A 15,148-nucleotide genomic window follows, 5' to 3' on the forward strand; every position below is an offset into this window, starting at 1 on the left:
TTCCTCTCTACCAGAACTCTAGTTCTATCCCATTCTCTGCTTCTGCTGTTGGTTTGGATATGCTTTTCAACTCATACTACATTCTGCTATCAGATTAATCATTTTAAACTACCACTTTATTAACATTAATAGTTCCTTGCTCTAAATTCCTTCAGCAGTGCCTACAACACTCAAAACACGTGCAAACTCCTTAGCCCAGCATTCAAGGCCTTCCACGATACAGCTTCACCCCACCTGCCTTTTCAAGCCTTTTCTCAGGTATTTCCACACTTCTGACTGCTGCCACAGCTGCTTCCCTGACGCTGACATGTTCCGCCATCTGTTCACTTTGCTTATGCCCTGTCAACTTGCCTCCTCCATTAATGCCATCCTTGATTCAACAGTGATGCTCCTTCCTTCTGAGTGCTGAAAGTGATCAGCAGCTTTCTAAGGTATTTGTCCAGAAGGCTCATGTTGCCTTGTGACACTTCTTTTTTCCATTTTTTCCCCCATGACTTGAATATCTTACCTTCATTCCTTTTCTTAAGTCTTAGTCCATGCTGAGTTTAAGAGCCCGCCCTTCCTCTGAGCTATCGAGCGTTTATTACTCAGAATTCTGGTGTTACCCTCTTCACACTGGAGAGCAGCCAAGCTCTGTGAAGCCTGTTACTCTCTCCGCTCCACTCTCCAAAACTTTGGAGATGAGCTCCTCCACAAGACTTGTGTCTTACTCATGTCTGTACGCCTTGTAAGCCAAGACGTACCCTCTCAAATAAATGTTTAACTCAACAAAGCAGAAGCTCCTTGACTGACTACAATGCACATTTCTTCATATCCCCCTCAGGATCAAGAGGTGTACACACTTGCATAGCTTCCTTTGAACTGAATTTCAATCAAAAAGTAAGGCACGTGGAGATCAGCTAAGCCCCAAAACCTGAGTGTGGGATTGGTGTAAAGCAATACTTATCAACTGCCAGGTAGTTCTGCCACAAGCTTTTGCTGGCCCTGGTAGAACAAGGGAGCCTTGTCCTCGGCCGGTGTAGCAATTTCTGAGCACGATACGTTCTCATCCTCTGAGATTATCCAACACTGCAAACCACTTTCAGGCACACTGAATAATTAACTGCTCAAAATAAAAAAATCATCTCTTACCTTTTTGCTTCTCATATACGAAAGGCGGCCCTCATGAGCATCAGGGTAAGTGCAAAATAGATACGTGGTGATGGCATGCTTTAAAAAGGAGTCGCCAAGCATTTCAAGCCGCTCCAGGTTAAATCCATCACTAGCGTTTGACAGAGTCAAAGCCTGAAGAATAAGTCCAGGATTGGGGCCAAGAGTCCTTGAGGAGTACCCAATAGAAGGGCTCTGCTCAGAATCCATCCTGCCCTTGAGCACTTGAATAGCGTCTGTCGTACCAGGCATTACGGCCATCACAGGACTTCCATCTGAGGTAGATTTGTTAGCATTTCCATCAAGGTATTTATTACTCAGGAGAGTACATTCATCGCTGGGCTGGGGCTGGTTCTCGTAACTGTATAAATTCTGAATGGAATATGAGGTAGCTGGTTGCACGGGTATTTCCTGCTTGTAGTAATTCTGCTGATTTCCTTGGCAAAAGTCTCTGTTAGCTAAATCATAACTGCCATTGGCGAGATTTTGATTGTAAGAAAGACCATTAATTGCTGTAAGATCTGCTGAAACTTCAACGTGGAGCTTACCAGGGGACTCGCTGAGCAACGTTCTGCAGTTCACAGACATTTGGTCATGATTTTCTAGAGAGGAGGTTCTATTAGCACCTTGATGTGCAGCATTTTCAGGGACAATTGTGCTGTGCTTACAGTAATTATCATTTTCAGCTGAAGAGGAGTTAGAAATTGAGATGAAAGATTTGCTGTCAATAGATTTTTTCCACCCGAAGTCTAAGTTAGGGTATCTGCAAAGACATTTTTATAACTTTACATCAGATTCTTCGAAACAGCTAGGCTGAGAGCAACAGCAATTTGAATTTAAAAACAAAAACAAAGATCCCAAAAATGTACTCCTAAACTTTAGAATAGAAGCAAGTTTCCAAATTTTTAATTTACAATGTAAATTATAAAGTGGGACATGGTTTTATCTACTGCTTTAATCCCTGGCGGCCCTAGACTCTAGGTGTGGTAGTTAAGAAGGTCACGAAGCTTGCAGGCATCCTGCAGGACCTGGGGCCTAGCTTCATGGGTTGGAATCCCAGGCACTCTGGTTAACCCGCTGAGTAACTTTGGGCAACTTACATAAACTCTCTGTGCCTCAGCTTCCGCACCTGAGAAAAGGGCTAACAATTCCTGTCTCACAGCACTGTCTTAATGATTAAATGAGCTAACTAACACAGGGTACAGCATTTAAGCTAGTGTTTGGCACTATAGCAACTACCCAATAAATATTGTGGTTATTCCTATTATATTTCAAAATTCCTTCAATCCCTAGAACAGTCTTGATATTGCCAATTGGATAACCTGAATTAATGTGAGTGTTTAAGCCAATAGTTTGTTTAGAATGCAGAGATTTTACTAATGGGAAGAAAATAACGAAGACAAAGAACATGCTAAGGCTATTGCTTTTTAACATATATTTGGATTTTTAAAAGAAAAAACAGACTGAAAATGTTGATGCAGTAACAAAGAACAATTTCATTCTGACTCTAACTGTTATGGCTTACGTAGTAATGGTTATTTCTGACCTCAGATTCTCATCTCCCTCTGAGACTTGACAAGACCATAAGATATCCATTATTTTCTTTTTACTCTTTTAAGAATTATTTTATATACAATTTTAACTTAATTCTGTTCTTTTGCAAACAGGATCTCATGATCTGTATTCTTTCTGGCCGACTGCACAGGCATACCTAAAATCCGCAGGAAGTGATCTGACTCCCACGCCAGCATCGCTGGCAGTCTGGGCTCTTAGCTCCTCTGCAGTCAAAAGGCAGTGAAGGCGATAAAGTATGCTGGGGAGACAAACAGCTTTTCTCCACAGTGATGCTGGAATCGGATGTATAGCACAGAGTTCTGGAACCAGTATCTTCAAGTAAGGGGAAAAATGGACAGATAAATACAAAGCACACACATAAAAGAAAAAAAAAAAAAGACCAATTTCACTAATGCATAAAGAAAATCACAAATGCTAGTAAAACTTAATTTTAAAAAATATTTGTAAAAATAATCCTCTAAGGCCAAATGGGATTTATCACAGGATTTATGAGAATGATTTTGTGATATATTAATGGGCCAAGTATAAAAACAAAACTCTCAATACTTACCAAAAAGAATATTCAAATAACATTCAACACATAATACTAATTAAAACAAAACAAAACAAAATTTGAGGATTAGGTAACTCCTAAAAAATTAACGAACCATGCATTTAACTTGGTAAGATAAAATTCAAACTTATCTTTAATAATCTTTAATACTCAAACAAATACTAAGTTATGCTAGTACAATTAACTCATTACCTGTTTATTCTGCAGACTTTCCCATTTGGCTTTCCTCTTCTCAGCACTGCTTAAAGGAAGAGCTTTCCCCTTCTGATTCAAATGTCGAGGTGTCAAAAGATTAAGTCTGTAAGAATTCCAAAACAATTTTATCAAACACACAAAAATGAGTACATATTCACAGTGATTCTCCAAAAACCACCTGAAGAGCTCATTTCAACTACAGCCTCCTGGGCTACCCCTTGGGCAAGTGTGTGTGCAAAGCATCTCCCGATTTCAGATAGTCCACGGGTGGGCAGGGGGACAGTGAACCTCTCCATGTCTAGTGATGTCTGGTAAGAACCCCTCAAGTGCAATCCAAGTGTCATCTCTGGAGCCCCTTACCTTGAAGATGTGTGGTCCACATCCAGCAGTGGCTGGTTGAGATTGGTTAGGTCAAGGTTGTACTTTGTTTTATAATATTCTGCAAAAGTTTCATACTCAGGGGAAGGAAATTTACTGAGTGGGGTAAGATCAGTGTACACATCAGCTACATAAAATCGATGAGGCTGATCAAAATTGCGATATCTAAAAAAGAAAAACAAAAAAAAAATCAGTTGCTTTTTGATTTAAATCAACTATTCTCAAAACACAACTGTTTGTAGTATGGAAATTATGATTAAGAATTCAAAAGATTAAAAATAAGTAACAATAAAAATTTTTACTCCAAATATATTTCAAGTATATAAGAACTGTATTTTTATCAAGTAAAAACAGACACATTATTGTACCACTTTATTATTATTATTCTTGTTCTAAATATCTACATTTTGATAACACATGAAGCTAAATGGCACCTTTACATATCTATTTCATCAATATAAACAGTATAAAAAATTTACACTATCCAAACAGAGTAAATACTTCGTATATTACTAATGCTAAACATTAAAGACACTTGTCATATAAAACGTATTACTGCATCATCTATGACAGTGATAGTCCTGATAACTAACATTTAAAATATGGTTTTGAGGTACAAAAAGAAAAAATAAAATCAAAGATTGAATTACAACTAGTATTATAATTATTTGAACACTGCCTGTATTTTATTGCCCCAAAACTCCATTCCCTAAATTTTTATAAAATAAGGAAAAAAATCATCCTGGATTTACCATTTTCACAGAGCTTAATATTCCTTATAAAAATTTTAAGAAATGAAATCATTATTTATAATCAAATTCTATAAGACTCTGGAGACTAAAAGGATGGAGATTTTAAGAAGAAATCCTATCAACATTAGATTATCTGACCCTTTACAAAGGAAAATTCCTTATCTATAATGTTTTAGGTATTATTTTTTAAGCAAGTATACTGGAGAGAACAGGTTGACCTTAAGAGTTTCTTTCTTTTCCCCGATCTGTTGCCTAGACTAGAGTGTAGTGGTGTGATCACAGCTTACTGCACAGCCTAGAAATCCTGGGCTGAAGCAATCCTCCCACCTCAGCCCTGAGTAGCTGTGATTACAGCACGCATCACCATGCCTGACTAACTAATATATTTCCTATTAGTAATTACAATGCTAAAGTCACAGCCTACTTACATTCCCATGTGAATAAGTGAATTTTTTTTGTTTGTTTTGTTTTGTTTTGTTTTTTGAGACACAGTCTTACTGTGTCTCCAGGCTGGAGTGCAGTGGAGCGATCTCAGCTCGCTGCAATCTCCGCCTCCCAGCTTGAAGTGATTGCCCTGCCTCAGCCTACCAAGTAACTGGGACTACAGGTGTGCACCACCACGCCTGGCTAATTTTTTGTATTTTTAGTAGAGACGAGGTTTCACCATGCTGGCCAGGATGGTCTCAATCTCCTAACCTCATGATCTGCCCTCCTTGGCCTCCCAAAGTGCTGGGATTGCAGGCGTCAGCCACCGCGCCCGATCTAGTGCATCTTTTAAAACAAAGTATCATCACCATTTTCCTTTCCATTTAAATACCTACCTTGGAATGATAACAGCATCTTGGTAATCTTCTAATTTAAAAACAAAGGGTGTTTCTTTTGTATACTTTGTACTGGGAATGCCTATGCGAGCTTCAGACTTCTCAATATCTTCCATGAATTTAAAGTCAATATCCAAAGTGCTGGAGTCATTAACTTAGAAGAGAAAAACGACTCTTTAGCTTGTTAAAACATGATCCAGATAAGTTTCATACCTAAGCTGTATGTTTGTGTATGTGTCTAATTTAGAGTTATCAAAGTAAGAGATTTTTTTCTTACCAACATTAAGAGGTAGAACACAGTATGCTGAATCAGCGTCTGTAGGTTTAAATTCTAGTGCAGGTTTTTCAAGCCGAAGAATATGTGAGAATATATACTGGTGAAGTCTTGTAATCAACTCAAGCATTTGTAGAGACAACATGAAACCAGACTTCTTCAACTCAATGGATATGGTAACCTCTCCAGAGCGTGTGTACACAGGAAAGTGTGGAATCTTAGCAAAAGGAAATGTAAAGCACCCCTCAAAATTAACAGGTATTTTATTCCATTACAATTAACTTCAGAAGAGAAATGATGCTTTCTAGTGGAGAAATAGAAGAGGCACCTTAATCTTTAAATATTACACATACTGAGGTAACAAAAGGTACTTACTACTACTTTTGTTTTTTTTTTTTCCTTTTCCTAAGCAAGATGTTTTTGACATAAGTAGTCATTATGAAATACCTACCTGAGGTATGGGTTTGGCTGTCAGTATTCCAAAGCATCTTGTGGTATCTTCAGGAGGATAGAGCTTCCGCCTTCTAAAGTTGAGTTCATCAGGTAAAGGTGTAGTTAAAACCATTCCTATCACATACAGGTAACAGGGCTGATCAGGTCTGGGATAACTATCCCTCAAACACTCTGGAATCTAGAGTTGGAAAGGAAAATTAAGCGTCATGCTCAAGCATATTAGCCTCTTTTCCAGATGTCAGCAAGAAAACAAATTAATTCTGGCTTTACTAAAAGCTGATGAGAAAAAGCTAAGAAAATACCCAAGGCATGACACCTCTTAATTACTTAACCCTGCTGGGTAAGTCAGCGGATCTCAGGCCAGGGCTGCTGATAGTGGCCCAAGTTCACATACATTATAATGCAGTGCTGGCTATATAGCTAATAACCAAAATTATATATAAAACAATCCAACACTGTAGGGCCTTTTTAAAAATACTATTCATTTGATATATTTCTTTTGACAAGAAACCTCATCTATTCCTTGGGCTTTTTATGTACTAACTGTAGAGTATAAGAAAATGAAGTTAGGCAAATTTTTAAAAAATCACATGTAATCCTATCACTCAAAGACAGTTTTTATTAACATTTTGATACACTGTATAATTCCTAGACTCTTTTTCTATGTATAAATATATAGAAACATATATACATTTATATTTTTCAATACAAATAAAATCACACAACACTGGTGTATATTAGGGTATGTGTGTGTCTGTGTTTGTGAGATAGCCTGATTTTTATCCCGTTACTGTAAAGAGAATATCGTCAGAGTCAATATGAGCCAATATCATCATTTGTAATGGCTACCTCATTATGTGAGTGAACCATAATTAAATGGAGATTGCTGCTAGGCTTTCAATATTAACACAATCCTTCAGATTATGGTCTTGCAGTTCCTGAGGTTCAATGAAAAAGAACTGCATCTGTAGTTAAAAGGTACAAAGATGCTGGTAAAAGAGACAGTTATATTTAACAGAGAATCAGAAAATAAAGAATGTATCTATTAATTAAACAGGATGCCAGGCAGTACTATGCTTTTCTTTTTTTGTAGAGACAAGGTCTCACTATGTTGACCAGGCTGGTCTCGGATTCCTGGCCTCAAGTGATCCTCCTGCCTCAGCCTCCCAAAATGCTGGGATCACAGGTGTGAGCCACCACACCCAGCCAATACTATGCTTTTAGAAACACTTATCATTAACGACTTTATCACATGAAACTAGTCTCATGTGAAAATTTGGTATGAGGGAAACATGCATTTTGGGAAAATGGGTAACATTCATGATTTTTTAAAAACTAACATGATTCTGAATCTTGAAAATGCTAAGCTGGGTGCAAAATTTTATAAAGTAAAAACTTGGTAAAACTGCATAAGCAAAACCAAAGAAACACATATTCAGGCGAAGATACAGGCACAACAGTCCCCGCTTATCTGCAGCCTCCATGGTTTCAGTAACCTGAGGTCAGTCATGGTCCAATAATAGGTGTGTACAGTACAGTATTTTGAGAGAGACCACATTCACATAACTTTTATTACAGTATATGGTTACAATTGTTCTATTTTGTTATTACTGTGCCTAATTTATATCTTAAACTATCATAAATATGTACAAACATATTTTAAAAAGCATAATATATGCTATAAGTCCTCACTTAATGTCTCCGGCAGGTTCTTAGAAACTGGCTAAGGGAAACAACCAATTGGTAGAAAGAAACCAATTTTCCCACAGGCTAACTGACATAAAACAGTTAAATTCCTCCAGCATATTTCTGATCACAAAAACATCACCAAATTTCTAAATTAAAAAAACACTTTTAATATTAAGCATTAAAATAAATGAGCTATATATACACTTAAGAAAGATGAATAAAAACAAGGAAGATGATTATTCACCCACTTATTCCAGTTCAGGGCCAAGGGTGCCAGAGTCTATCCTGGCAGCTCAGGGCCCCATGCGGGAACCCATCCCGGACAGGATGTCACTCTGTGGCAGGGCACACGCACACACATCCCCATGCTCACTCACAGTGGGGCAGCGCAGACACGCCAGTTCACCTGATGTGCACAGCTTTGGGATGTAGTAGGAAACCGGAGTAAGCAGACATGAGGAGAATGTGCCAACTCCACATAGAGACAGTGGCCCTGGCTGGGAATGATTTTTTTTTTCCTTGTCAACGTTCTAATGAAACAACGTTGAGCTGCTGGAGGATCGGTACTATCTGCAGTTTCCACTGCGGATCTTGGAACATACCCTCCAAGGGTAAGCAGGACTACTACACACAGCAAAATTCTGCTTTTGCTTGGGGTTCTTATGAGGTAAAAATATTAACAAATATTTTAAAAATAAATACTTCAGCCAAGTTTGTCTATTACTAGAAGTCAGATTTAGAGATGCTTTCATGTGTGAACTCTGCTAGGATGCCCACAGATTGAGATGGAAACACTCCATGGGAATAACTTATTTCGATTCCCAATGGCCCACATTGGGAATCTGACATAACTCCTGACAGATATTTGTGCTTCTACCTTCCAGTGTACCTGTCATCTTGAGAGGGCATCTTTTCACTTGCTTATTTTATCATACAAATCCTCTTCTGTCTTAGCCCCAAATCATAAGTAACACAAGAATCACACCACTAAACTGAATGAAACAAAGAATGTCTATTTAAATGAAATAATCTCATTCTGGATAGAATATGACAGATGGGTCCAAGAATCCTTTTGAGAAGAAAAACAAAAGCAACCTCTGAAGTGGAAGAGCACATAGTCTACATTAGGAAGGAAAGAGGCTGATCTGAGAGAAGCTGTGAATCGGAGAAAGGAGCTGAGATCCAGAGTGGGCCAAACTGCAAGGGTGTGGGAAGCCAGCCAAGCAGAGGAACTGAGATTTGATATAGCGGAAAACGAAGTCAGAAATGCTGGGTTTTTACTCTGTTCTAACCAATACTAACTGCTTTTGGATAGCACTGCCTTCGTTTCGTGGAACCTGGTCTTCCCGGAACACTGGTCTCTTCTTCATCATGCAAATCAAGCTCTTCTTCATATTTAACAGTCTCTTTCCCAACTGGCATCAAATGGTCATCCAGTTCACCTAACAAATTTAAAGAGAGAATTAACACAATCCAGATTTTGCCTAATTAATTAGTAAAGAATTTAGAACAGAACTATGTTAGAAGGACCTGGAAAAGTAATGGAAACTAAAGCATCTTTGCCTTTTACAATGTAAAAGTAATCAGATTCACACTTCAGGCAAAGTCTATTTTGGCATCCATATATTCCAATATGAGCCAGACTGCAAATTCTGTTCTAAGGTTCAGAAACAAAAACATCTAAACATGACATCAGCACATATCAATGCTAAATAAAATGGCCACACAAAATGGGTCCACTTATACAGAAGGAGCAGGATTGAGAAAAAAAAAAAAAAAGAAACTGAGTTCATTTTTAAAAAAAGGATTAATTTCTATACTAGTATAGACTAATTTGAGAGACTGACATATTAAAACACAAGTGCTCATGGTGCATGATTCAACAATTATGAAAAGACCTTTATGTATTTAAAAGGAGGCATTAAAGAGAGCAAATAAATGACAGTTGTCTGCAGTCAAGCTATGGAAAACAAAGAGCTCCCACAACACTGTAGGATCTTCAAGTTACTAACACTTACGTTTATATTCACCAAAGCACATTAAGAGCAGCAAGTGAAATAGCTCTACAAAATCCTTAGAGATCTATAAAGTCCTCTATATGCTTTTTATTTTTTTTACAATGGTTGCAATTATTTTTATTCGTATATGCTTTTCAAACATCCTTACCAATTTTGTGCAGTTTCTCACAGCAAATGAGAGCTACAACTCTTTCAGCCAATCGTACACAGCTCATTGGTGGACCCTGAAAATAACAAAAACCTTTCCATTGTACATGCACATCGCTGTATTACCTCTAGCACATGAAACACCTATGAAACCACTGCCCCAACACCTTTAAAGTTCAAAAACAAAATTCTTTATTTTGAAAAATTCCAGCAAGTTTTTAAAAATTCTAATCTCCATATTTGAAATATTCATCTTTAAAAGTCCTGCCTAGTAAAAACTAAGTCATAATTAAGATTTTACAATTTTGATGAATTTAAATTTCGGTAAGATTTTAAAGTATCTTATTTTTACTAATCAATAAATATGTAACAAAAAGAAAGATTTATCAAAACATAGCTGTAACATTAATAGTATTGAGCAGCTTTTTATGTGCAATAGAAATTAGTCACCTTGGAATATTTGGAAATCAGTACTGAGACCAAGAACAGTATTTACAAAAAGCAGATTTTTGAGTCACCAACAAAATAACTGGGACAACACAACGATCTATAATAAGTTTTATATCACTCTAAGTGTCTAAGCCACAGTTGAATGATTCTGTCAAAAATGTGCATGTTAGTAACACCTTAGAAGAAACTTGTAAGTTTTGGACTAACTTCTAAGTTACTGGACTAGAGATCACCTAGTCCAGTTCTAAGTATCTGTAAATTAGACAGTCTATTACAAATATGACCATGTAGATGACTACAAAAGTGATCTATAAATCTACTTTTGAAAGTAAATTTGTTTTTTATTTTTATTTTTGGTCTGTCAACACAAGGCTCCTGCTCATAAAAGCAGATTTTAAAATCAAATTTACCTATAACTTGCAAGTCTTAGAAAAGCCGAAAAAAATCCACTAATGACATATTTTAAAAGATAACAATCATTTCTTCTTCTAAACTTACAACAATGGAGGCTCGAAGAGGTGAGTTAATTGGCAGGTAAAGAGTTGAATAAAATGTACCATCAGGCAACTCTCGGGTTCTGCATTTAGGAGCTAGATGAGTAAACGGATCACTTGGTAATCTAGCACAGTATCTGTGAAGAAAAAGAAGTTCTGAGGCTGAATCTACAACTGAGAAAATATTGATATTTACAACCTCGAGTTTGATTTGTCATGTGCCTCTTCCCCTCTACTGAGTTTGTATTTATATGTGGCATTTAAACTTCACTACTTCAAACTTTGAATAAGACAGAACAGTGTTGTCTAACAGAACTTCTGCAAAGATGTTCTATATCTTCGATGCCCAAGAGGGCAGTGGCTGATGAGCACCTGAAATGTGACAAGTACAACTACAAAACTCCATTTTTTATTTTATTTTAAATTGAATTTTGAATTTAAATAGCAACATGTGTCGAGTGTTACCATAATAGAGCACAAAGTATTGTTCAGAATCCAGTAAGAAAACATACTGCCAATGTTTTTTCCTTAATCATCTTAGGTTTCCCACCAACTACCAGCACACGTGTAAGGAAGGCATCAGAAGAGGGTGGGACAGCCCAGTGCTGACACAAAAAGGACAGTAGAACTAGCAACTCACTGAGCAACAGCACCAGGGAAGGCTGGAGCAGGGCAGAAAGCTGGCCCAGAAAGGGATGCTGGGACAGGACCCACATCAGGAGGGTGCTGGAATGGGCAGCAGCCCTGTGAGGTTGCGACCTGTGCAGCAAGGGCACCTGACCACAGTTGCAGCCCTACGGAGCAGGGAGACTGGCTACATACAGAAAGACTGAACACTAATTATTTTGAGGACAATGGGAGCCAAACTTCTGATTATTAGAGAAAGGAGGTACAAAGACAGAAAAGAGGAAATGTAGAATGAAACCTCTAGTGTCACACTGAAAATAAGAGATATCAACAGACAGACACTGAAACAAATACAGATGTAAACATGAACAAACAAACATTCTAGCTCTGTCCACTAAAAAGCCTGGCAGCAGCAACACCCTGGTAGCAATGAATAAACCTAGTATCCAGTTCTTGGTATCTAACCACAACTGTTTCTCCACCAAATCTGAGGAAATTGCCAACATCAAGGCTGGGGCAGTCTAGAATGTCTTGCGCCATAAAACAAGGAAGTGTTCAAGAAATAATAGTGAGATGTTAAAAAGACAAAAGAAACCAGCTTTAAGGGGTTCCCACTGGCCAAATATGAAACAATTTTAACATCAAAACAAACAGTAAATGATAGATTATAACCCATTAAATAAAATAGGAGTCCATAAGTTCACGCTGACATTAAAAAATGATAATATAAGAATGAATAAACGGAGAGAAGAAATGGATGGTAGAATGCCAACTAATAAATACAGAAATAATGGAGTTAGAAAATCATCATTTAGTAGCCATCATAGTAATAATCAATTTGGGCCAGAAATATCAAAGAATGCTTACACTAATGAGTCAAACTGGGAAAAGGAACAAATTTTATACAGTCTCAAAGTATCTCCCCATGAAATATTTACTAATTATAAAAGGGGTGAAAGGGAACTTTACAGTAGAGAAAACTGGCAGACTTCACTCAAGTGATCTAAGTTACCACCGGTAAGGGCACAAATCAACATGGTGTGCGACTTGGTAAGCTAGGATGAGGAGAAGACACCATCGTCTCAGTGATGTTGCTGCCCAAAAACTTGTAACCTGGGTCTCATCATAAGAAAATATCAGACAAACCCAGACTGAGAGTAAGACTACAAAATGACGGCCTATCTATCTTCCAAAGTTTCAAGGTCATTAAAGTCAAGGAGAGACTAAAGAATGGTTCCAGATTGAAGGAGACTAGGAAGATGTGACAACAGGAGTTGAGGACAACTCCTGACTCTAAGGTGGATCCTTTGGCAACAAAGAACATTATCATGAAACTGAATGAGTCTCTCTTGGTGTCTGCGTGAAAGGCATATGCGGAATTCTAGTATTCTTACAACACTTTAAAGTTTGAAATTGTTTCAAAATAAAAGGTTACAAAGAAAATCTTATACTTGCTCTTTTGTCTCTGAATAGAAATTATCCTGATATATAATCCGGCAATGCATCTGCTGTTCTTAGCTCTTAGAAATTTTATTATCAGCTCTGGACAAAATAAATTACAATGTACCCAAAAACATAAATTAGTTTATCACAATCTCACTTTATTGCTAGGGGAAAATTCAACATTACCCAATGGTTATGGCACAAAACAAAAAATTTCAGGATTTAGAAAAAAATTGGTGAGAATTATAAAATTAAATTAAACCTAATTTAAAATGCCTTCATTATGTTAGCCTTGCCAAGGAATACTGAACTTTTATTGCTGCACGATACTGTTTTTGCCTTTTGATTAAAAAAAAAAAAATGAAAAAAGAAGTAACTTTTCTTTATCAAAAATATGGCAAGTCTAAGTGAAGACTGGTAACTGCAAAATGTCAACAATACAAAATGTACAGGTTTAGACTTAAACTGTGCAACATTCCCAGGTTTTCCACACAAATGATATGATGCCATACCTATTGATGTGTCCAATGGCCGTGTTGATTGTGACTCGTGGACCACCATCGTCAGGCCTCAACACATATGGTGGGAAAACGTCATCATCATCCATGACAGGATCAATGTCAGTCTCACCAGTATCAACCGACTTGGAACACTTGTTTCTCAAGATCTGAACATTTAAAAAACAGAACTTATGATGAAAATACATCTTCTTTGCCATATGCTGTCTGCCTCTGTACCTACAGAAAAAACTCTCTCGAAAATATCTCTCTGTCCTAAACATACTTCAATACTCCAAAGTCACCTGCTGCAGACACCTTCTTCCAATGAATCCCTCCCAGTTCCAATCATATGGAGACCCTTACCATATGGTACAAAGTCTATACTGTACCGTGCTTACACAGACACACACACACACACACATACACAAGTGACTGTCAGTCTTTCTGAATGTAACTACCATGTCATCATTTTCCAATCACTCAATAACTTAAGCAGTCAACAGTTACTGTCCATATTTGCAATGCAATTTTCCCAGACATTCATCCCCAATAACATATGTGATGATCATTTTCACTGTTATCTTATTGTGCCCTTTCAAACACTTTGTATAACACTGCTGGGTCTTTGTGATCATTCTCAACTTCCTTACAATGTACACAGAGTACACCTCTTTTGAGATTATTGCCTGTAGATAAAACTCATTATCTGTTTCTATGGATACAAAGAATAACGAAGAAACCATATTAATTTTTTTTCCCAATCTGCCAGCACATGTTAATCTGTTGATCTTACCTTTTCAATAGCTTTGTAGGTTTTAAGGTCTTCTTCAAAACTTTTTATTTTGTCTGTATCCGCTAACATTATATAATTAGAGATGGGTGCCCTTGCTCTTCCTTTAGATTGAACATAGGATCGATATTCTGTGGGCAAATCAAAACGAACCACCAAGTTGCATTTTGGTATATCAACACCCTCTTCTACAATACTTGTTGCAATAAGCAGGTTGGTCTCATGTGCTCGAAATTTCCTAAGTACCTGAAAAAAAAATCCACCAAGAAAAGCACTTCTAAGAAAATTTCCAAAACAAACAAACAAAAAAAAAGTAAAAGTAAATGACAACTGTCATTTCTGACACACATGCTCTTGGGCATTCTAAATCCTTAAGGCCAGGCTAAAGAAGATGACAGTATCACAGAAAACTCAGCATGCATGGAAACATGGACAAAGAAACTAATTTAATGAGACTCTCCAATTCAGGATAAATTAAATGGTAACATAAGCTAGTTTTCAGACAGTTAGATCTATCAGACTGGCTCCTGGACTCTCCAAATTTGGAAATTATCAAACAGCTACAATGTAGAAAAGGCCTTCAACAGGAATTATTCTGCTAATCTTAAGTTAAATAATAAACTTTAAATAGGTTTTTGTGTACAAGCCAGACCATGGTATTTGGTTTTAGCATCTTTACAATGCTGTTTCCTGTATTAAGACCCTACAAAGCACAAAAATATTTAAGCTAAAATCTATAAACTATAGTGCTTTTTTTTTAAAGAATTCAAACAAAATAGGCCTTTAAATGAAAAAAAGAAAACACTTTCTAGGAAAAGATTTCAGTTTGTTAATTCATAG

General features: G+C 37.0%; 1 protein-coding gene across 7 annotated transcripts in view; it reads right to left on the minus strand.

Moving 5' to 3' along the window:
* The window catches only part of DICER1 (dicer 1, ribonuclease III), a 71,956-nt gene that overhangs the window by 15,724 nt on the left and 41,084 nt on the right, over positions 1 to 15,148 (minus strand). For all 7 annotated transcript variants that reach the window (XM_063652044.1, XM_063652042.1, XM_054448195.2 and 4 more), the window contains 12 exons: positions 14,312 to 14,554; positions 13,531 to 13,685; positions 10,953 to 11,085; positions 10,006 to 10,081; positions 9,142 to 9,281; positions 6,149 to 6,328; positions 5,701 to 5,914; positions 5,424 to 5,577; positions 3,833 to 4,015; positions 3,470 to 3,575; positions 2,861 to 3,036; positions 1,132 to 1,912 (listed from right to left, as the gene is read on the minus strand). In XM_063652044.1, coding sequence (XP_063508114.1) covers positions 1,132 to 1,912; positions 2,861 to 3,036; positions 3,470 to 3,575; positions 3,833 to 4,015; positions 5,424 to 5,577; positions 5,701 to 5,914; positions 6,149 to 6,328; positions 9,142 to 9,281; positions 10,006 to 10,081; positions 10,953 to 11,085; positions 13,531 to 13,685; positions 14,312 to 14,554 — 2,541 coding nt within the window. The remainder of the gene's footprint in view (positions 1 to 1,131; positions 1,913 to 2,860; positions 3,037 to 3,469; positions 3,576 to 3,832; positions 4,016 to 5,423; positions 5,578 to 5,700; positions 5,915 to 6,148; positions 6,329 to 9,141; positions 9,282 to 10,005; positions 10,082 to 10,952; positions 11,086 to 13,530; positions 13,686 to 14,311; positions 14,555 to 15,148) is intronic.

The sequence above is a fragment of the Pongo pygmaeus genome, chromosome 15 (genome assembly GCF_028885625.2).
Source record: "Pongo pygmaeus isolate AG05252 chromosome 15, NHGRI_mPonPyg2-v2.0_pri, whole genome shotgun sequence".
Lineage (NCBI taxonomy): Eukaryota > Metazoa > Chordata > Mammalia > Primates > Hominidae > Pongo > Pongo pygmaeus.